Below are 24,097 nucleotides of genomic sequence, written 5' to 3' on the forward strand. Positions count from 1 at the left end.
TTTCCCTCCTTATTTTTCATTTTGGTTATTATGGTATTGAAAGAGAAAAAAAAAATTATTTTATTTAAGATCCCACATTTGAGAGTACCTGAGCTAAGGCACGGATCTTAACTTTTGCTAAGATCTCATGTCATGTAGGATAGCTCCAATGGTGGGATCTAATAAGACCCGGATCTTATTTTAAGATCTCAAAATAAGGACTCCATTGGAGATGCTCTAAGGTGAGTTTGACTCAGCAGACCTTTTTAGACGCGAGTCAAGCAGAGATCGTCGTTGTTGCCGGTTCACATGCCCGCAAGACGTTAAGTCCAAAGTCTGAGGACGAAGCGCATCTTAGATTCGACATGCCTCATTCAAATGCGAGCCAAGCGGAGGACCTACCGTCATTGTCGGTCCAGTTTTCCATAACGCAGACAAAGGATATATTTCGAGGGGCTAAAATTTTATACAACCATTAATATAAAATTAGTTATTCATCTTTTGAATATTTTATATAGTTGATATAAATACTTGATGTGAATGATGACATGTTTAATTGAAAAAAAAAATCGTATTTAGAAGAGTTTTTTTGAGTTTATCTTATAATATGAGTGTTGATGCAAGTGCTTGAATAAGCTTATTACCTATTTGTAAGTTATTTTGAGTTTATTTTCAAAACATTCATAGATTTATTTGGTATAACAACATTGTTGGCACCCAAAAATGCTTAACGGCTAGAAAATAGTCTAAACGTCTTACTTGTCAGCATGGCAAAGGAGCTGCGTGTGGTTTTAGCCAAAGGAGTGCGGGTGGTCGATCAAGTGAGACATAAATCAGTTTAAGGTTTGAACTTGGAAAAAATTGGAGAAAGGTACATAGGCCTCAGGCCCACATTAAAGATATTTTACAAAGGTTCTAGAAGGTTTGCAAGTGCATAAAATCATATAATGGTTCACCCCTTGAAAGTAGGGAAAACAGTTAACGTTCGAAGAACCAGTCGAAGCAAGAAGCTTAGGTTAAGTGAGTTGTGCATATTTTCTTATAAATAAGCGCTTATGCCAACATATATGAAATTTTGAGTTTATTTCAATAAGTTTCACAAGTTAGCTTATGATTTATAACTTATATAATAAGTCATATATAAGTCTTTTACTCAAACTCACCCTAATATTATTATAGTAGCTTCTAAAAAAAAGAGCTTTCACCCCTTAGTCTAATGTTTCACTTAAACATTATTTGTGATACAACCAGAATCTCAGAGAGGGAGAAGAGAGAGAATAGGGACAGAGAAGAGAGAACAAAGGGATAGAAGGGGTTTCATTATCTCAACAATATTCAACATATCTCAATTACAAGGCCAATCCCTATTTATATGCGTAACATATCCCTCCCCTTAAAATTTTCCTTGTCCTCAAGGAAACTCATCAAAATTCAATCCACAAAATGAACAACTAAACTAAATGAAACAAGAGTACAAGAATCTAAGCAACAATATGGAATGAAACACCCCTAAAAAAAATGAAAATACAACTCAAACCCAACAGGAAATTGAAAGGAAACAAACAAAACAAAATAAAATGGAAATGGGCTCCAAAACCAGATCAAGACAGGTGCAAGGCCCAGCTTCTTCCCAACTCCAGCGGTTTGGGCATGGCCCTCTCGGGTGGGAGAGGGGTCCAGCCCCCTTCCTTCGCTCTGCGGTGAAACACATACGCACGTCCCTTCCCTCTTGTTCTCTGTATCAGGTGCCTCTGCCACCATGTCTCATCCCACGCCGAAGTCCGGCGGCTTCGCCGGTGGTCTCCTCGCCGTGACCATCTTGCAAGACTCGTTGATCAAGAAGCCATGATTGTCGCTGTAAAGGTAGATATGTCTGGCGGCTTCCATAGTGGACAAAGGACCGGTCGCCAAGAATCTACAGCCAAGAAGCACAGTTCGCCGCTGCAAAAGAACGCATCAGGAGGCTTCCATGGAGGCCTTCCCGCGCCGTCAATCGCTGAATCACCACCGGAATCAGCCAGGACGACCCGCTGAGCACAGAATTCCCAATTTTGGGCGAAACCGCAAATCCTAAATCACTGATTTGGGGAAGAACAATTTCGAGCCCTAAATCACGAAATTGGAGTAGAACGACATCAAATTGAGGAAGAACGGCGTTGATTTTAAGAAGAACGCTGGATTCGTTCAGGAACCCAAACGAAAACGCCTTTGAAGAATCGAAGAAGACGGCGACCGTCGCCGATTGTTCATACTTCTCCGCCGCGTCTTCTTCAGCCTCAGGCGTAGCACGCTCTCGTTCTGCTTTCGCTTCTCGTTCTACCGCCGCTGCCGCTTCTCGCTCCTCTGCGGCTATGGCCTCGCGCTCCGCTGCGGCTTCAAGTTCAGCGACCTTTGCTGCTTTCGCCTCGTATCGCTCATACGCCGCCATGTATCGCTCGTATTCTGCGACGTGTCTCTCGTACGCCGCTGCCGCTTCCAAGCGCCGGTGTCTTTCTTCGTTCTTCTCGCACATCTGTTCGAATGAAATCCACCACGCATCCATTTTTTTTCTGGTTCAGGTGCATCGGATCGGTGCTCTGATACCAATGATACAACCAGAATCTCAGAAAAGGAGAAGAGAGGGAATAGGGACAGAGAAGAGAGAACAAAGGGATAGAAGGAGTTTCATTATCTCAACAATATTCAACATATCTCAATTACAAGGTCAATCCCTATTTATATGCGTAACAGTTTGTTATTTGGGATTTAATGGAAAGGAAGAGAGAGAAATAATGAGAGTTTATTCAACCATATTTAATTACGGAACATATGATATATTAGAATTAGAGAGACCTAACTCAACTCAAAAGCTAACTCAAGAGTTGAGGGTTGCTCTACCCTTAATAAACTTATTTGGGTATATCTTTAGTCAATGTAAGACTTCTAACACACCTCTCACGCCCGGAATTGGACATTTAAAGCATATAAATGAACATCAACAGGTGGCTCAAATATGTGAGGTCTCCACAACAAATGAATTTAAGATATAAGCTATGATACCATATTAATAAGAACCTTGGGAGAACCACACCACCAAAGCTAACTTAAGAGTTGAGGGTTGTTCTAACATGATACTATGCAAATCTCACCATCTTTTTAAGGTTTTTCCAATTTTGTGAGACCTAAGCGACTTTAATTCTATTTCATTTACTCCTCATAAAAAATGTTGATCTCAGGCCGCCACAAACAATTTTTTTAGTTTTTAGGTAGATAAGTGTATTATATTTTGATTTTGATAAAAAAAGTAATTCTTTCCTCTTTGCATGATGAACGTAATCAAATCAAATAAAAGAGGGCCGACCTTGTTTTTTTTTCTCTTCTCTTTATCCTATATTTTAATCATGCTAAACAATCTTAAAAGCAATTCTTTCTTACCTCTCCCTTTCTATCCATTTTATTTCTTCTCACATTTTTTCCCTTCATTTTCTCACCCTCTAAACCAAACAACGCATTGCGTCCCAAGTGGATGCACCTAGACAAACTTATCCACGTAAGTAAAAGGCAGCCAGATAAGACCCAGCTGGATGGGGTCCACCCCACCAGCTATACCGTCCAAACCACGCGCACCTCACCGAGTTGGCTCATCTCAACTCACAACTCGTTACCCATCTCCATCATCTCTCCAACCGCTTTCCATTTCGAAACCGTCAAGTCAACAATGTCGCGGCGGTTCCAGATCGGCGGCGATCCCACACCTCCGACCACCCAAGACGACGACGTTCACGGCGGCGATGATCCCTCTCAACCCGACGACGTTCAAGACAAGCTTCCCTGTAAAGGCGACCACCTCAACGTCCCTTCTCATCCCTATCTCACCAAGATTTTGCACAAACAAGGTTAGGTTTCCCCTAAATCAATGTCAATGTGTGACTTCGATTCAAGGAAGATCTTGTGTTTCAATCAATTCATGAAATTCTATAAATGTTGTTTCCATTTTGGTTTTGTGTAGGGGATCAGCAAGTTCTGTTTGCTGATAAGGTTTTGAAGTTCACTGGTTCAGGGAAGATGAAAACCCGCATTCTGTTGATTACGGATTTCGCAATGTACATTGTTGACCCGGAGACTGATTCGCTTAAACGGAGGATTGCACTTGCTGCTGTTGAGAAGATTTGTCTAAGTAAATTGAGTGATAATTTTTTGGCTGTGATTATTCCGACGGAGTATGATTTGCTCATCGCGAGCGCGCGGAAGAGTGAAATCGTTGCCGCGTTTGTTGAAGCTACTAGGAAAGCTTCTGATTATGAACTCGAGGTGGTTTGTTCTAATAGGTAATTGGAATAAATATGCACCTGTTGTTATTGCATTATCTCACCAATGTTGATTATTGCTTGACTTTAATTATATTTGTCTTTAATGAATCATTGTTATTTATGTGATTTGCATGTTTTGGTCAAATTTCAACACAAAATTGTTCAGAACGTTGGTCAATATAGTGATACCTTTCTAGAAAGCTTTAAATTTTTGGGGTGAATTTGTACTGAATTTGTTTCCGTCTTTGTATTTGGGCAGGCATTCTAGTAACGTTTGAATTTTCTAGCAGTTCTTCATTTTGAAATTTTATGCTCTGAAAAGGGCAATTAATGTATCTACATGTTAATCTTGGTTACATGTTACTCGGTTGAGCTGCATTTTTTTTTATGTGCTTCTTATGTATGTTTTATTCTACGAAACAAAGATAAAACCCAGGGGTCATATGATTTGTTATCCCTTTATTACAAAATTTGTGGTATTTCATCTTTGTCTATACTGGGATTTAAGATTCTGTCTGTTATGATTCTTATAGCTATTCAAAGTTACTGATTATGTGTGCAAACTACGATGGGTTGCAAATGGGAACTCTCTTAAATTTGTCATATTATTTAAAAGATTTTACTTGATTGCTATATCCTTCATTCTCCAACATATGGAATTCCATTTGAGAAGATTATCCATTTCCTCCGCCCGCCTCCTCCTCTATGTTCAGGAATGCATCTCAGTATCCCATAATTTTTTGTCACAAAACTCATAAGATTAGGCTCTAATGTGAATAAAATTGACACTTCGAGATACCATAACCTTCCTTCATTGGGATATCTCCAACGCCAGTGCATGCTCTAGTCCCTTGACTCCAGGAATTATATTAGATAGTTGGAATTGTAATAACTAAGGCTTTACGTAACATTTCTGGACCCTAAGTTCAAAATGGTTTGCACTATGTTTGATTAGTGTTTTGTGCTGTCTTCATAAAAGTTTACTGTTGTAAATTCTTCTGAATATTGACTTTTAACAGCTAGGATTAAACTTTTACATCTCGTTATAGGTTTGAGTACAATGCAGCGTCTGACTTGGTTAAGGAAATTGAATTTGAGGAAGTTGAAGGTATGTTACAAAACTTTTGTTCTTATCAACTTTTTTGTCTTTTTTTATTTATTTTATGAGGGTTGGGGAGGTGCAAGGAAAGGGACTGTCATTTACCATCTACGTCCCCACTCTTCACTCTTATTTCTCTGGTGTATAGTATTTTCTGCTGCATTTTTCTGAATCTCTTATTTCTGTTTTAATAAATTTCAGGAGGTGTCAAAACAAGAATTATTAGGCAATGAACTTCATATTGAATTTTTGTGATGGTTTCTGTAAACTTGGTAGGAGATACGTGCAGGAAGCGATTTTTTTTATTGATTATGTGGGAAGAGTTCTTTTGGGCATAGCTTTTCATTTCGTAGGGTTTAATTACACTGTTATTCCGATATTAGAACTTCTACAGTTTTCACCTTGAAACAAGATTCAGCTGGATGTATGTCTTGTATGATATGGAATTAAATCCAAGTTTTGGATCTAATACGAAAGTTGTGATATTTTATATTTCGTGTACAACTTATTTCCTCTGTCTGTGTGCTTGCGAAATTGTAAGCAGAAATTTACCCAATGTTGTTATCCAGTTAACGAATTCAGAGTGTAATGTTAGTCCAGTCCGTTAGTTTTAAGTTGATTAGTTAGTGTGTTAAGTGGTTAGTTAGTTTGTTCTGGTGGCTGGTTAGCTTCAATTACTATATAAGTATGTATTAAAGGGAGTCACCCTGCTCCTTATTCGAAATTAGAGCTGATTCTTTCATTTGGTAATATCACATTTAAGGGGCTGATTCCTTTATAAGAAGAAAACCATCCTACAGAGAAGCAGATATGATCCAAAGCTCTTAAATCTAACTCCCAAATTTTTTTCTTGCTATGAAATAAAGAAAATGAACAGCAGTATAGCACTACAGATATGGTTTGCTGTGTGAGAAACTTGAGTACTTTCAATATTCTTTGACAAAAGTCCCTTGTATAATTCTTGAGTGAAAACAGGCTATCTGTCGCTTTGCTGGAAACCCTTTGACTGAAGCTGTGTCATGTGTGTTAGGAATCTTGGTATCATTTTTCTCAGCAGTGATGTTGTTAGCTGTAAAATAGCCCTTGAACCAAGACCCACAAGGGTAACCACCTTTCTTATAGCACATTTTGGTGGTGTGCCCAAACTTTCCACGGTAAGCACATTGTTTCTGACTGAAATTGCTCCTACCTCTGCCAAATGGCTTTCTTCCACCAGCTGCGTTAATCATAGCTTGAGAATTTTCTTCAGGTGCAAGTCCTTATTGCCTCTGATGTTGTATAAGTGTAGAAAGACACAGTTCAAAGGGGGCGAGGGATCCATTAGTTATACTTGAGATCTAACCCACTAAATTGCTCATTTAATCCCATCAAGAATCAAAGTATATAGTCTTGATCCCTATACAATTTCGAATTCAGTGCTGCTGCACAACTAGATTCAACAGAAATACAGAATAGATACATTGACCTGTATTACTCCAATTCTTCTGAAAGAGTTTTGAGCTCATTAAAATAATGTGACTGACAAAGAATTCTGCTTGGCACCATGAACTCTTATTGCAACTCAAACCCAATCATTTTATCCCCAATCTAGCTACTGCAAAGTGCAAAGCCATTAAGTGGATGAATTATTGGCAAATGGTGAAAACACTCGTACCAGCAAGCATTTCCCATGGGTGCAATTGCTTTGCATTTCCCCTCTTCAAACACATGGATCCTTTTTTAATCCTCTTATAATCAGTTTTTGATGTGTTAATCGATCAAAGAGATCTACTTCCATTACAGAACGTATTCAGCTCCTCACTTTGTAAAATCAAAGAGTGGGAAATTTTGTCAGTACTCATAATAATACAACTACGGTAGTTGAACTACCTGTATTTTTATGTGTTAATTTTATTTTATTTTAGCATGAGAAAAAGGAAAACTATTAATTTATGAGAGGGCTGTACAATGATTAACAGTCAATAATTGATACTAAAAATCTGTTTGAAAGGGTACACTTTAAATAATAAAATATTTAAATAGTTGTTGATCAGAAATTAACAACCAAGGTTATAATAAAATTCATTGACGTATATGTGTCCACAAGAAGTCACCAAAAATAAAGTTCATAACAACAGTTGATCAGAATTCGGATTCCACTGTCATTCTTTATGGAACCTTCCCAGATCAACAAGCATCGCATACAGAGAAACCAAGATTCCCCGATAGCACAATAATCAATTCATCTAGGGGACAATTCTATTTGACTTGACAACATTCACATTTTGGTGGGGCTAGTTTTCCTAATGGTTTTTTTTTTTCCACACATAAATTCAAAATTGAGATATGAAACATATACCACTTGAACCAAACACATCAGTAGTATACATTGGTCATTAGCAAAAGAACCAATTCGATTTGCCATCTACTCAATGTGGCAGCTTAATTACTTACCACTAACTTCAGAAACCCAAGCGATCGATACTATTTCTCCACTCAACAACACAAATTGAGAACACTGATTGCATCTAAACAACTAAGAACTATCAACCAAAACAAAAGAATGTATGGAACACAAGTAGAACTTAATAGTGTCTCAAGTTGCATATACTGTTGGTGTAGAGGCTTCTGATCTAGACTCAGTGGGCGAAGCTTGATTTCCAGTATTTCCCCTCCGAATCCCCTCAATCATTCTCACCACATCATTCATTTTCGGCCTCTGATCTGGCATTCTTGCAGCACAAGCCATCCCAATCTGCAGCATCTCCACCATCTCTTCCTCAATATTTGGAAACCTCAACAGCTCCACATCAAACACTTCTGCAGTCCACTCCTCTCTCACCACAGAATTCACCCACCTCACCAAGTTCACAACTTGCTCGCCTTCTGCTGAATATGTTGGTGATTTCCCAGTTAAAAGCTCGAGTAGAAGGACCCCGAAACTGTACACATCGGATGCTTGTGTTGCTTTGCGCGTGTCAGTTACTTCCGGTGCACGGTACCCTGCTGTTCGCGTGCCTGGTGGTGAGGGTAATGGACTCATCAGTGTTGCTAAGGCTGTGTCAGATACAGAACCGTATCCTTGTGAGTTGAGGAATGTGTTTGAGGCTTTAATGTTTCCATGGACGAGTTTCCCTCCTTGTTGGGCATGGATGTAACCAATGCCTCTTGCTGCACCAATTGCTATTCTCAAACGGGTGTCCCAATCTAAAGAAATCCTCCCCTCGCCATTTTTGCCTGGGCGATGCAAAGCCACGACAGAATCAGAAAAAAAAATAGTGAAAAAATCGAGTGAGGGGACGAAAATTTAACATATTAAGCAAAATCAAGTCATCGGTACTATTTTTCTCGAAACACTTTAAACACCACTTTTTATATAAATTTATCTGAACATAAATCACTTTACTTTTACTATAATTAATTTTGAGAAAATCGATTTATCCAAAATCAATTGTGATAACGTCGATCCAAACACGCGCTATGACATTGGAGAATGAATAGGGATGCTAAAAAAATTCTTTGAACTTAGAAGATTGCACAAAACTAATTTTCCATTTTTTCAGCCTATTGGGAAAAAGATAATGAAGCTGAAGCAATTTTTAGATGTAAATTATCAGATGAGAGAAAAGTTCAGTTCAACATACCATGTAACATAGCAGAAACGCTTCCTTGTTGATGGTACTCAGATACTACAAGTTTCTCCTCCTTAGAGTAGTAATATGCACTCAAAGCATCCACGTTCTCGTGCTTAATTCTCCCCACCACCTCCATCTGCTGTTCAAACTCTCTTTTCCCAGCAGTGACCTCCTTCAACCTCTTCACCGCCACGGTGGCTGCATCCTCCAGAGCCGCCTTATACGTCGTGCTGAAGCTACCCTTTCCAAGAATCTCAGCAGAGGCCCTCAGAAGATCCTCCAAATCAAATGCAAAATTGCAACCTTCAAAGAACACAATTTTGTTCTTGTCTTGACTTTCAGAAGATTTTGCTTTCCCAGAAGCTTCCTTTTTATGTTGCTTCGCCGGTTCGCCATATACATCAGCATGGTCATAGCAACACACAATCATAACACTTGCAATCACCACAAATCCCAGAACACAAGCACCAATGATGATCCCCAACAGTGCAGGTTCACTGAGTCCTTTGCTTTTCTTCTTTACATCTGCATTAGGTGCTTCTGGAGGAAGTGCATTTTCTGATGATGTAAGATTATTACCAGAAAAAGTTGAACTTGGGAATCTAAGAAGTGATTTAGGCACAACCCCAGTAAGGTTATTGTTTTCTAAATTCAGCTCTTGCAGGGTGGTGGGAACATTGAGATCAGGAATCTCACCAGAAAGTGAGTTGTTGGCAAGGACTAAAGAATTCAGATGGGTCAGATTTGAAATTGAAATTGGGATGCTCCCATTGAAAGAATTGTTGGATAAATTGATGAAAGTAAGATTTTTCCAAACAGAGAAATCCAATGGCAAATGGCCAGAAAGCTTGTTGGATTGGAGATAGAGACCAGACAAGTTTTTTAGCTCAGAGAAACCATCAGGGAAAGGGCCTGTTATCCCATTTGATCTGAGACTCACAATTTCAAGTGCTGTGAGGAGACTAAGAGTGTTGGGTAGAATTGGACCACTTAATCCAGCTCCAGGTAAATGAAGAGCTATGACTCTGGATTGGTCAGTGTTGCAGATCACTCCTTTCCAGGTTTGGCAAACAGAAGAGTTCTCATCCCAGTTTATGTGTGGAGGGTGGTTCATGCTGTGAAGGAAATCAAGCAAACCTTGTTTATCTTCCACTGGTTCAGCTCCAACAGTGTGGAACATTGCTTCTTCCATAACGATGGCAGCTATAGAAAGGAACAAGAGTGCTAGCTTCTTGTTCTTGCCCATTTTCTGGCTTGAGGAGGCAAGAGCAAAAGCTCAAGACAACTTGGATGTAAAAGGCTCTCTCCTCAAGATGTTGATCACTTTTACAAGAAACCTAAACTGTGGAAAGAAAGTTGGATTACATAATACACAGGAGTATAAGACAATTTGGGGTCAAAGTAAGCAGCTCTTGTTTGACATGGAAATTAACCTTGATAGAAATTTTTTTGGTTCACCTTCACCTACTCTGTTGATTTTTCTAGAGACTTCAAAAATGATGGAAATCAAAACTTTGAATTAAAAGTTGATTAAACAGTTGAATATTACAGTTCAGACTTCAGATTGATAGACAGCAAAACAATATTTACACCACACACTATTTTTCATATCACATCACATTTATCTTTTTCTCTTCTCTTCTCTTACACAAAACATTATTGTTAATAGCCAGCCAATAACCATATGCTGACCAAAATTTTGAATGTAGATAAATAAATCATTTTTACCAGAATTTTTTTTTAGTATTCACAAGAAAAGCATGAAAGTGTTAAACTCTAAGGTTTATTCTTTTCTTGCCTTTTGGACATAATCCAATTGAACAAAGGTACCCTGAAGTTAAGAATTGAAGAGCAAATTTTACAACCAACTAACAAGCTTTAAATACTTGAAAATAATCATATGAATAAAAGTAATCAAATCTAATGTTGAGATTATTTTTTTTATTTCCTTCAATTTTTTATTAGTTGTGTGTGCTGGCTAACTAGTAGTTAAAAAGCTACTTAGCTAAAAAGGATTACTCTAATAAAAAGCAAAGAGCACTTGACTATTGATACTTACATAAGTGAGAAAGTGACTATTGATACTTACATAAGTAGAGACAAGGAACACCTTCACCAAACAAAGATCCAAACTAGTTAATTAAGGATTCACATACAATCAACAGTGTCCTCTGAAAAACAAAAAACAAAGTAAAAATACCTCTGTAAGCAAAGAAAGTGATAAAAATGTTTGGGTCCACTGCATAATCAATACTACTTGCCTCAAGTAAATAATTGTTTCTACATCAAACATAATTAATTCTAAAATTGTACAATTGAATTTTTCAGAAAATTATCATACAAAACTTACAATGTGCTCACTTTTAGTAGAATATAACCAATTTTATCCAGAATCAATTTTGTCAATGTCGATCCAAGCTCCATGGTCCATCCCATTCCAGAAGCAATTAAGAGGGTGAAATCCAGAATGGGGTCGTTGCATTGATGGTATATTGGTAATGATGGAAATGAGCTGTATATGCTTGCGGGAACAGCAGCATCACATGCAAATGAAGTGAGAGAAACTCATTCTGTAATCATTTACAAGCCAAAAGCTAGCTACTATTCTACATATAGTATTATTTTATACCGTGGAATTAGGATTGTGCATATGGAATGGAATAACCCATTAGAGTAACGAAAGAGACAAATATTATATGCAGGCTAATATATGTGATATTTTTAAAGGATTTGGCTTCTAGAGTAGCCTGTTAGAGTGTAGAGTCGTATAATGAGAGTGAGAGGTGTCACCAGTTGTTAACTTATTTTGTCTCTTAATTAAAAGATCAAAAGTTTAATTTACACTCATGAGAATGAGAATGAAATGCATATGGAAATAAGTCATTTATTACTTAATGTAAACAAGAAATTAGTTAATATTATCAACAACAGACACTTGTAGCGAAAGCTCAGAAGTTATATTTTGACCATAATCGATAAATCATTTTTTTATCCCATTTCCCTCCTTTCCTTTTCGTTTATTCCTTCCTCATTTTATAAAATCAAACAATATGTAAATGTTGTATAGGCACATACAAAGAACCTTCATAAACTTAAATATAAAAAAAACATGTTGACTGACTGCAGCTTATCCTAATTTTTTTTATTGTTAATTTATTGCCAAGGAATTTTTATGACCACGGAAAATAATAGGATTGTCAGGGAAAATGCAAAGACGTGATCAACCAAAGTTGTCGACTTTTTTACATTACTAGTGCAAGTTTCAAATAAATTTACCAAACTAGTGCAACTTTTGATTTAATTACAAGAATAGTGTAAATCGCCACTTGAAGTGGCGATATCTTTTTTTTTTTTAATTTTTTTTTTATGAAATCGTCACTAGCAGTGGCGACACCAAAATATTTTTTTTGACTTTGTTTATTAGTGACGGAAAATTGTCCGTCACAAACTCCGTCGCTAAAAATTTTGTGACGGATGTATGTACACTTCAACTTCCGTCGCTAAATTCTTTTTCATTATTCACTAAGATTTTGAGACGAAATATATTTCGTCGCAAAAAGAATTCCGTCGCTAGAAATGTTGTGACGGATGCTATCTTTCTTCACATTCCGTCACTAATACCTTTTATATTAAATATTTGAATTTTGTGACGGATACGATTCCGTCACAAACAAAGAAAGTAAAAAAAAAAATATAAACAGGATATCGCCACTGTGAGTGACGATTTCAATAAAAAAATTAAAAAAAAAAAGAGATATCGCCACTGTGAGTGACGATTTCAATAAAAAATTAAAAAAAAAGAGATATCGCCACTTCAAGTGACGATTTACACTATGTTGGTAATTAAATGAAAAGTTGCACTAATTTGGTAAAAAAAAATTAAAACTACACTAACCTTGTAAAAAAGTCAAAGTTGTCATTGACCCTGAAAATTTTCCAAAAGAGTATTGATTCATCCACACTCATATTTCTCTTCCATCTTATTTCCATATATTTCTATTCCTATCTTTCTCTTTTATTTTAATCATATCTTTCATATTTCTCATTTTTTTCACTACCTCCCAAAGTGGAGGTTGAATTAATTAGTTAACAAAACATTATTGACTCTGATATTTTCTCTTATCAGAGGAGGTATCTTCAAAGTTCATGTCTTCCTACTCCAACTCTATCTCTCTTCAATATTCTTTACGTGGTATGGGAAGCACGCAACCGGATGGTTTTTCAGCGAGAAAGTGTGAAGTTGAGGAATGAGGAGGTTCTTTCTCGTGTTGGTGCGTTAAAAGTTCTGGTGGAGGACCTTGTAGCTCATTCAGCTCGAGAGCTTGCAGCGGTGTGGCGTCGACATGCTCCTGGGATCATCAAATTAAATTTCAATGGATCTTTTGTAGCTGGATAAGGTGCCGGTATGGGTTTTGTTGCGCGGAATAGCAACGAGGAGGCCATGGCGGCAGGAACGACCTGTCTAGTGGAGGCTTCTTCACCCTTGATAGTGGAAGTGTTGGCATTTCGTTGGTCACTTATATTGGTTATTGACTTGTTCTTTCAAAATTTGTGTGTGGAAACTGATAGCTTGCAGATTTATGAAGCTTGGAACAGGCCTTTGAAGGGTGCATCTTATTTTATTTATATTCTTAAGGAGTGTAGAGATTTGATTTCGTGTTTTAATAGCTTCCAGTTGTGTATTGTTCGTCGGTCCAAAAACTCTGTGGCTGATCACTTGGCCACTCCTCCCGGTATCGAAATTCTATGTGAATTGAGGAGGTTCCTTCATATTGTGTTGCTCTTATTGACTCTGGTGTAATTGCCCCATTGGCAAATTAATTTCTCTTTCAATGAAGTTTTATAATTTTCAAAATAAAAATATTTAAATATATTAAATTGAAAAATTAACCCAAAAAATAGTCAAACATACTCATTGGTTCATTCTAGGAGATTCAAAAAATAAAAAAACCACCCTTACCTACCTTCACCATCCCATTTATTCAAAAAGTTTAAAATACCCCTATGTTGAAATCTCCATCACCACCCTCTTCTTCTTCCTCAGTGCACTCTCACTCAACATCCCCTTGTCCTCCCTCGCTCTTCACCACACTCTTCTCATTCACCCTCCCCTACTCCTCCAACATCAAGAGGCGAGTTTTCCTTTCTCATTTCTATACTACACTCAATCCTTTTTACTATTCCATACGTTAATTCTCTCGTCATGAGTAAACTATCCTACTATTGATACGAGTAATTACTTAGTATGTAATTAAGCATGCAAACAAAAATATAAAGTTGAAATAATATATATAAAATATCGGGTTCAAATCAACTCTTGCATTGCAACCACGAGAGATGGAAATTAGCTACTCATAACTATAAAAGCATACACCAAGAATTCTCTAGTAGCTACCATCTTACATAAATGTGGAAAGAATAAATCTTCTACGTCTCTGGCTTCTCTCTCCCCCCTTCTTCTACAAAGCCCCATTGTGATCTATCATGTAGCATGTATGTCTTGCTTGCGCTCTCTTTTATCCTTGGCACAAACCCTTCTTTCAAAGAAACATTTAGGTTAAGTTCGGCTCACTAGCTACATAGATAAAAACTACCGTGCCACTTAAGGTACATGACACTGGCCATTGAATTGGCATCCATTGCCGTTGCAGGGCTTGACACAATCGTGAATCTTGAATTTAATAGAGCACGATTATGCCTTCTTGGTTATGTGACTGTGCTTTTTCTTCAGCACGTCCATCAACTGCATCCGCGTGTAGATAGTGTGCAGGAGCTGTTATTCATGAGCAACAACCACATGTACCACCACATCAACAACAACTTGAGAAAGCAGTACCAAATGAGCGGGAGCCACTAACTTCCCTAAGAGGGCATGGGGACCTAGCTATCCTGCGTGGTTTCGGTCATCACGTGTCCGTAGACATATGGAACAAGACAATAATGAATAAGATTAGCAATACGCACTTGCTTTGTTTTAAAATTATCACCAATGTCTTATTTTATTCTTAAATACGTTTGTAGGATCGTGAATATATTAGATGCACTAGTCATGGAAAGAAATTCAATGAGCTTACTTATGGTCACCCATATATATGATAGGTGGTTGAGAGATTAGGTCTCTCCTTATTGATGGTCAGCTCGTTCTAGATGTGGACAAGGGTTTTTTGTTCTCTTTTGTGGAAATGTGACATAAGAAAACATCATCGTTCCACCTTCCATTTGGTGAGATGATGATCACCTTAAATGATGGGTCATCTCTTCTGCATATCTCCACAATTGGGGTGTTTATTCACACTGTTGGGTATTGGTCGGGTTGAGGTGACCTAGAGTTTATGTGAGTTCCTCGGTGTCTTCCCTACTCAGGCTTTGTCGGAGATAACCCAGACTTGGGCATGCAGTGTGTTATTTTTGTGCACTACAATTAAGAATGCGATATGTTATTTTTGTGTACTGCAAATAAGAATGTGGTATGTTCTTTTGTACTACTAACAATATTGCGACAACTAGGACATGAGGCACAATATCAGCTTTTGCAAATTTGAAAATGTGGTGCGCGTAACATCTCAATATAATGACTCGTCTCGCGGTAGCAACACGAGTCTTCCTAGCACGCTTTTTCCTCACTCACGTGCTTCATGAGAAAACTCTATAGAAGGTCACCCATCCCAAATTTCTACAAGGAAAACACACTTAACCTTTGAGTTTTTATGAGTTGGGCTCCTGAAAAGGAAATGTACATTGTTGTTGTGAGTAAAACCAACAAAACCTTTGAGTCTTACACTGATACAGTCTCGAAATACCTCTAGCTCTGGTCTGTGATCATTTCGGTCAAGTGTTTCTTCGAGTAGAAACTTTGCCAAAAGTCACTCCTTGCTCGTGTCTTCTCATTGCATCGGCGATCACTTCTCGCTCTCATCGATCATGAGTGTCACATTATGCATTTCATTTTGCAAAAATAATAATGCATAACATAAAAAGTGTTTTATGTACCACACATTCAAAAATGTGGTACATAAAAAATGTTACATTGCACATCCAATATTGCGGCGTCCTAATATTATTGAGGATATTTTCGGAAGTTAGGATGTATGAGATGCTGAGGATGATGATTTAAGCTTTGACCTTAATTATATTGTCATATTTGAGTAGTTGATAGTTAAAAAAAAATCATCACGTACCTAATAAAGCGAATGTGAAATACTCCATTTGATCCTATATATAAATCGTAATAAAAAAATTTATATCCTTTAATATAAATCACTTTAAAATATCTATGGAATATTCTATTACCTTATTCAAATTTACCCTTAACATTTAAAAGTGACTTATAAATATAAACAAAGAGAATATTACACTTCTTTTAAGGTTATGTCAACCATGGTTCACTAAAAAAGTGAATCATGGTGATTCACTTAAATAATAGTTAGATATAAAAACAAAAAATTCAATGAATATGATTAACGATAAAAAAAAAATCGTTGAAATGACCAAAATACCTTAACTATTTCTCCCTCATTCTCTCATCTCTCTCCTTGCCTAGCATAGTACATAACCATCCCAACAACTCTCTCCTAGAACCAATCACCATAACCCATCATCGAGCTCCATCTTTTCCAATGACGACCATTTGTACATCGTATATGAATCACCTTTACCTTGAACACATCTCCCTCCACTTACTCAGTCTAATTGCGGAAAACCTTCACCATGTCTCCCACTATCATGTCGTTGAGGAACGAAAATGAGTAGGAAAACATTGAAGGCTCTAAAAGTTCTTTTTCTTCTCCCATCTCACTTGTTTCATAGCCACTTCTTCTTCATCTCCCCTTCCTTGCCACCTTTCTTTCATCCTCTTCTCTTCCTTGTATCTCCACTGCATCTCACTCCTCAATTTCCTTGTTCAACCTCTGCAATCTCGACAAGGCTAGTGTTGGAATTCAGATACACCTACTGTAAGACCCAAGATTTTAGAATTAAATAAATAATTAATTTCCAACTCACGCATAGGATTATGTGTAAGCGTGAGAGGAACTTGACTCGTGTTTAATGTTTGGATTAGCGTTATGAAGAAGAAAGTTCAGGAAATGGTTAAGAATATTTCTATAGTCACTATAGGTTATAGCACGAGCTTTATTCACTTCCGCCTTAGGGCGAAAGCGTTAGTAAAAGGCTAATCCGCTCTTAAAGCACTGTAGAAGCGAAATTCAAAAATATTCAGAGGATTATAAGAATTTCTCTTATTCCTTTCCCTGACGAGTGTTTCGACACGAAACCCTGGAATGTACGAACGATCGATTTCAATTCTCACAAGTTTGCCGAAACTGAATCCCTGACAGCTCAAGAACCTTAAAGTAAACCGTCGATGAAGACTTTTTCTATTCGGAGCTTCAAATGAAGATTCCACACGCGTACACCCATTTCTTTTGATGTTTTCGACCTTTCCTCAGAAGGAAGTTTTCTCATCCGACATCAACGGCAAAAAGTATTTTTTCGGTAAAATAGATTTACACCGACTTTGGAACGTTTGCTTTAATTCTGAGAAACCTATTTTGAGTTTTGAAATTCTGTCGCCGGAACTTATCTTAGAATTCACAGAGGAATGCACAGGAAAAATCGGAATCGCGAAATTTTCATTTTCCCGCATTTTCCATCAACTATAAATAGCTTGAAAAATCAAAAAAAAATATCATCACCACCAACACACACACACGGCCGAGAGCAAGGAGGAAGAGAGGGGGAGAAGTGATTTTCGCCGATTCTTGCTTGATCGTCGCTCTGTTCATTGCTACGCGTAGGCCTCGAGGTACTGATGCTTTTCCTTACCTCTGATCGTAAATTCTGTTGCTTTTCTCTATGTCTTTCTCTGCTCAAAGTTTTGAGCTTTTTGTAAAACTGTCCAAATAACTTGATTTCTCTGTCTAAACTTATTCCCTGCATGCCCAAGAGCATGTTTAGCGGATTACATTTCGCCGAATCTCGTCGAATCGCCGCAGAACTTCAATTCTTCTCAAAATACCCATTTTATGCTGAGGTTCCGCTTTTTGAATCAAAAACTCTCGACTGAGCTTAGCGTAAGTAGGATTAGTCGTCATAAACGTCGTTGGTATCGACCTCATCCAATTTATTTTTCGAAATTCTGATTTTGAGTTTCCGAGCTTAAAATCTTGACCAAAATACCCCTGTTCTAGTTTTCGATTCGATAATTTTTCTGAGAGTTTCCATGGCCTTGATATCGCCTAAGAATACCTAGGAATTGATTTAGATCGAAGAAAAAGTTCGGAAACCCTATTTTCTAAAGTGGCCGAAACCTGTTTGTTAGGGTACCGTGTCCAAAAATAATTTTTGGGTCGCTATGACCTGAGCTAAGCGTAGCTCTTTTGATTGTCGAAATTTTGGCTCTGGTTTCGTGTCATTCCGAGTTCTGTAGCTCGAGTTATGCTCGTTTTAGCGAACGAAGTCTCCGTTGTCCATTCGTGCCCAAATGTGAACTCTGAATCTTTAAAAGTTTTTTTTACGATTTCGATTAGTGTTATTAGATAGTGTTGCTCCTAGTGAGGCTTGTGTTGACGATTGTGTTTCATTGTTCTAGGTTCGCAATTTCCATGCACAACTTCTACTCACGAAGGTAAGGGTAACTCGGTTTTAGAGTGTCTTTTGAGTCTTGCATGCTTTTATCGCACTGCATGCGTTTGAGATGAAGATGTTTATATTGATTGGCATTGGATTATGATTATTGTGCTGATCTGGTAAAATGTTTTTTGGAGGCTTCGGCCGAGTGAACTTATTGAGACGTGTGTCTCCGTTTTCTGAGAGGCTTCAGCCGTTTACTGGTTTCTGTCATTACTGTTTTATAGTGGATTGGATATGGTTATGTTTTACAGCACTGAATTATTATTTCATCGCTCAGTAGGGCTTGATGTGTTTGTGCGAATGTTGTGATTATGAATAACATGTAGTTACTCTGAATTGACTATTGGATTGGGAGTTGTCGTCTGACTTGGCATATCAGGCTTAAGGTGAAAGTGGCGATGAGGAGGTGTGGTCCTATCTTTGTCCCGCCCTGTGTGATGATATAAGAGGCGATGAGGAGGTGTGGTCCTATCACTGTCCCGTCCATTGTGACGCTAAGTGGCGATCAGGAGGTGTGGTCCTATGATTGTCCCGTCTTGTGAGACGCTATAAGTGGCGATCAGGAGGTATTTTCATATGATTGTCCCGTCTTGTGAGACGCTATAAGAGGCGATGAGGAGGTGTGGTCCTATCATTGTCCCTTCTTGAGAGATGATATTGATCGATCTATTTTGATAATAGCATATCGTTGCATTCTAGAGCACTAACATTTGATCTTGTCGATATCTGATCTGACTTGTTGAGGTTATTGTGATATATTTTAAATCTATGTTATTACGTTGCTGATATCTGATTAAGTTTAGGTTGTTGGTATTTGATTTGATGTTATATGGTTGAGGTTCTTGATATCTGATTTGATTTCATGTTGTTGGATATATGTCGTCATCTATCTTGAAATAAGTTGCTAGTTTATGTGCCACGAAATGCACTTAAATATGAATAGCATGCTTTTCCTTTTATACGTGGTAATTGCATGGAGTTAACCCTTTCTATTTGCTACTTGTTGTTTAGGCGTTTAACGCTATTAGGCGATGGAGATCCTTCCGCTGAAGCTTAGCTGCTCGAGTTGGAGATCGGGTTGTAGGCGGTGGAGTAGAGGTGTAAGAAGCAGCTTTGCTTCTTTTATTGTGGACTATGTTTGAGTCTCCTTTTCTATATGAAAACTCTGTTATTAAAGTCTTGCTTCCGCCACTGTTAAAGTGTGCATGTTTATTCTGAACCTTACTTATGGTATTGTAAACTATTATTACTGTATATCGGGAAACAGGTTATTTAAATAAAGTTATTATGTGTTTCCAATCCTATGGTATTTAGTCATTTTCAAAAAAAATACCCTTGGATTTTAGGGATTGCAGAATAGTCCTTATACTTTGTTAGGTTACTTAATGTGATTCCTCAGTTGAGAAATTGGGGCGTTACACCTACAAGACTTGCATAGTTGCATCAATAACTTGATGATTGAAAGGGAAAGAGGAAGGGAAAATAACAACAGAGAGAAACAATGGGAGTAGGAGAAGTCGATTTGATGGTGGAAGGGGAATGAGGAAGGTGGAGGAAAGAAAAAGGCGAAGGGGAGAGGTAGAGAAAGAAGAAGGGGAAGGGAATTGTCAAGCAACTAGCTTCCTTTCCTTCCTCTGCTCTCCTGCCACCTTTCCTTCCTTGACCAGTCACGTTTGTTGGAGGAGATGGAGTCGACTGAGGGGGGGGGGGGTTCGAATGGTGCAAGTGAGTCTTTGAACTTTAGTTGGGGAACTTGAGATCGGTGATAATCGGAAGGCAAGACAATGGGAAGGTTGTTTTATGGTTGTGGAGAGGTGGATGATGGCTACAAGCCGTGCAACATAAAGAAAGGAGAAAATTGTAATAAGATGAGGAAATGAGGGTAGTTTTGTCTTATCAAGCAAAATATTGAACTGTGTTTTGATAGTTCACTTTTGAAATGAACCACGGTAGACACTAATTTTTTTTAATTTTGATTTATTCACACTCAATGTTCTGGGAATGAACATTGAAGGAAGGGATAGTACCTAATGAGTGGAAGAATGTGCTAGAGAGAGAATGAGAATGAGAGAGAGAATGCTGAATTTCATGTGTTATTTCATCAAATGAGCAAAAGTCCCTTACAATTGGTATCTACCTCCTATTTATAGGGCGTGGGTACTACCTATTGGGCCAATTGGGCCTCTGAGGTTGAGGCCCAACTTAAGGCCAAGCTCTCGCCTTCAGGCGGGCTGAACCCTGGGCGTTGCCCCTCTAGGGGCTCGCCCAGTCCACTAGTCCACAAGACACCGAGCTCGAAGTATGAGAGCTAAGTGTGTCTTTTAAATGATTTTACATGCATCCTATAGTGCACTGGAATCTAAGCTGCCAACATGGCTTGAGAAAAAAGAAGAAAACTACGTCGCCAACATGGCGTAAGCAAAAGGAAAGATATCTTTAGCCGCCCAGTCCACTGGCCTTGGCGAGCAGCCCAGCCCATCAAGTCCACAAGTCCACAGGCGGTGGGAACAACCGTTTTGCGCTGACGATTAGTCGGAGTCGGCGAGCTAGGTGACAGGTGTTAATCATGGTGTGATCATCCAAGCGTTAGCTGGCGATGCCCTTGGCGGGCGACTAAACTCCATTGGCGACACCGTTTGTTAGGCGATGGCATTTAGTCTCCACGGTGGCGGGGCCTTTCGCGCTTTCCTTTTTTCAAAAAACCTTTCAAATCTCTAACTGCCCCACGTGATATGTCAGTTACATCAGTTTCCCTCTTTCTCCGCAACCGTCACCTCACTCCTCATAACTTGTCCAATCATGCGCCGCAACTTCCCATCACACGCGTCCCATTCCCCAAAAGCCATAATGACTTCCAACCTTCCACACGCGTCCAACACGCGTCACCTTTCCAGCTTCCCCCCTTTGCCTATAAAAACCCTTCTTCCCTACAATCATCCCTTTCCGAGACCTCTCTTTACTTCTCTAATTGCTTACCAAGCTCCTTCTTCCAACTTCCGCACTGGTGCCGTCGCTTTTCACCCTTTCCGCTACCCACTCTTCACATCTTTGCCCGGTGAGTCCCTGTTTCCTTATCCCTGCATCTTAACTCTACTCGTCTTTTCCTTTTCTTCATTTCATTGCGAAGGATGGCTTCAAACCCTAACTCCCCTAATCACACCTCATCTTCTTCTGGGAGCGACCCTGACTCTACCGCAGCCGGCGGCCTCTGTTTAGAGGTCCCGGAGATCCCTCCTTTCAGACTGAAAACTTTCGCGACTCTGCCCCTTCCAGTTCAGAGGGCACCCACTCACGAGGCTATAGACCAACCCTCCGTTTTCCAGGATAGTGAACCTATCGTGGAATTCGTGAGCAACCTTGGTGGTTTATCTGACGATGATGAATTTAACGCCAAACTCAGGATTTGGCCCTGCAGTGCTGAGGACCGCCCCTAGCTTCATAAGATCAACGGCGACGTAAAGAGATCCCATTTTTTCTTTGCGTATGAATATATGTTTGGCGAGCTTGGAGTCAGGCTTCCCTTTTCGCCTTTCGTCCAAACCGTCCTCCGCGACATCAACGCGGCTCCCTGTCAACTTCACCCCAACGCCTGGGCCTTCATCCGGTGCTTTGAAATTTTGTGCGTCGCGGTTGGCACCGTCCCATCTCCCACCAGCTTCTTCTACCTCTATGATGTTGACTCCAAGTCCATCAAAAATAGAGGATGGATCTCCTTAAAGGCCCAAGCCGGTCGGAAATGCTTGAATCCCCATAAAAGCAACGCGAAGTCCTCCTTCGCCCGGAGATACTTCCGTGTGGCGGTTCACCCCGCATACCCAGAGGCCTTCACCCTTAGGGACGGGACTGCCCTTTTCCCTCTTTACTGGACGGAGAAGCCCAATGGGATTACTGATCCTTCAGAAGAATCTTTGTCTGCCAACGACAAAGCCTTTTTGAATCTCCTTGCCCCGCTTCCCATCCTTGACTGCTCAACAGTCCTTGAGGGCGCTCGCCTCTCAAGGACACCCAAATACTTAGGTCATCTATAGTTTACTTTTATCATCGACATTTTCTTTCTTACCCCCTATGTTGTTACTGACCCTTTTTTTTATTGTTGCAGAAGATATGAACTTCACCAACGCCGAGCTCCTGAAAGCCCACGAGAGGAAAATGGCCCGCTTCTCTCCAAAGTTCAACGCTGAGGGCGACGGGAAAAAACGGGGCGGTGCTGAGAACCAAGCCGAGGGCGCCCAAGTTCCCAAAAGGAGGAGGTTAGTTAAAGTTTCAACTGTCGCCCCAGGATCTGCAGTCGTCGGCTCCTCCAACCCCGGCGCTCAACCCATCACTGCCGCTGTATCCAAAGGCAAGAGAGTTGGCAAAGCCTCCGCCAATGTTTCCGCCGCCGCGGCCACCGAGTCTGCCCAACCTGCTCCCAATTCTGCCGCCGGTGGTACAGCCACCGTTGCTGCTGCCAAGTCTACCACTGTAGGTGCCACACCCACGACTGTTGGCCAGTCATCAATTGCTGGCACCACCACCAACACTTCTTCACCTTCAGCCAACCTCAACGCCACAACTGCTGCCGCGTCCTCTGATGCTCCCGCCGGGGAGAAAGAAACAGAAAAAGAAACCTCCAAGTCTCCTCCTCGCCAAGTCACACCTCCTAGCCCGCCTCCAACGAATGATGGGCACTCCATGTCTTCCCCGCCTCATCAAGAGGCGAGATCCTCTCCTGGTGCCGCCACTACCTTTGAAGCAGCCCGGATCGAGCGAGCTCCTGGCAACGAGGGTAGCTCTTCTGGCTACCACAATATGCTTCCCAATGCCATTGAACCTTTCGAGTTCTTGCTTACCGGCCTCAACCGTGACGTCATAGAAAAAGAAGTTTTGAGCCGGGGTATTAATGAAACCAAGGAGGAGACCCTTGCCTGTCTTCTACGCGCTGGGTGCATCTTCGCCCACGCGTTTGACAACTTCAACTCCGCAGCTGCTGAAGCTGAACGGTTGAAGACTGAGAGTGATCGGCACCAAGAAGCCGCTGCTGCTTGGAAAAAACGCTTCGACAAACTGGTGGCACAAGCGGGAAAGGAAAAAGCTCATGCCGACAAGTTGATTGGCGCGGCGGGAAACAAGATCGGCGAGCTGGAAGACCATCTGAAGCTGATGAAGGAGGAGGCGGACGGCCTTGATGCCAGCCTCAAAGCTTGTAAAATAGAAAAAGATCAAGTAGAGAAGGACTTGGCCGCCAAAAGCGAGGCGTTGGCTGCCAAGGAGTCAGAGCTTAAGACATTGGGTGTTGAACTGGAGTTAGCAAAGAAGGCGATGGCGGAGCAGGAGAAAAAGTCCGCCGAGTCCTTGGCTTTGGTGAAGGCAGATCTGGAGGCGATGCGGGCTACTTCTGAAGAGATCAAGAAGGCGAACGAGGATCATGGGGCAGCCCTCGTCGCGAAAGATGCTGAGATTACTTCCCATCTTACGAGGATCAAGGAGCTGGAGGGCGAGCTATC

At 39.9% G+C, this 24,097-nt stretch overlaps 2 protein-coding genes across 2 annotated transcripts; one reads left to right on the forward strand and one right to left on the reverse strand.

Moving 5' to 3' along the window:
• The first annotated feature begins 3,577 nt into the window (after window positions 1-3,577).
• LOC130741535 (uncharacterized) lies at window positions 3,578-5,871 on the forward strand. The gene is made up of 4 exons (XM_057594409.1): window positions 3,578-3,854; window positions 3,968-4,286; window positions 5,318-5,376; window positions 5,569-5,871. The coding sequence occupies exons 1-4, from the start codon at window positions 3,677-3,679 to the stop codon at window positions 5,598-5,600; spliced, it is 588 nt and encodes a 195-aa protein (XP_057450392.1). The 5' UTR covers window positions 3,578-3,676; the 3' UTR covers window positions 5,601-5,871.
• A 1,814-nt stretch (window positions 5,872-7,685) lies between these two features.
• On the reverse strand, window positions 7,686-10,450 carry LOC130741519 (probable inactive receptor kinase At4g23740). Its single transcript, XM_057594408.1, has 2 exons — window positions 8,991-10,450; window positions 7,686-8,583 (listed from the first exon to the last, which is right to left on the reverse strand). Exons 1-2 carry the CDS (start codon window positions 10,225-10,227, stop codon window positions 7,943-7,945), a joined length of 1,878 nt encoding a protein of 625 aa, XP_057450391.1. The 5' UTR covers window positions 10,228-10,450; the 3' UTR covers window positions 7,686-7,942.
• Between the last annotated feature and the right edge of the window lie 13,647 nt (window positions 10,451-24,097).

This window comes from Lotus japonicus, chromosome 1, assembly GCF_012489685.1.
Source record: "Lotus japonicus ecotype B-129 chromosome 1, LjGifu_v1.2".
NCBI classification, from domain to species: Eukaryota; Viridiplantae; Streptophyta; class Magnoliopsida; order Fabales; family Fabaceae; genus Lotus; species Lotus japonicus.

Coding starts and splice junctions, on each gene's coding strand:
- LOC130741535 (XM_057594409.1), top strand. CDS start 3,677: ATGTCGCGGCGGTTCCAGATCGGCGGCGATCCCACACCTCCGACCACC. Junction 3,855..3,967: donor CAAGATTTTGCACAAACAAG/GTTAGGTTTCCC, acceptor GGTTTTGTGTAG/GGGATCAGCAAGTTCTGTTT. Junction 5,377..5,568: donor TGAATTTGAGGAAGTTGAAG/GTATGTTACAAA, acceptor AATAAATTTCAG/GAGGTGTCAAAACAAGAATT.
- LOC130741519 (XM_057594408.1), bottom strand. CDS start 10,227: ATGGGCAAGAACAAGAAGCTAGCACTCTTGTTCCTTTCTATAGCTGCC. Junction 8,584..8,990: donor CGTTTCTGCTATGTTACATG/GTATGTTGAACT, acceptor TGCATCGCCCAG/GCAAAAATGGCGAGGGGAGG.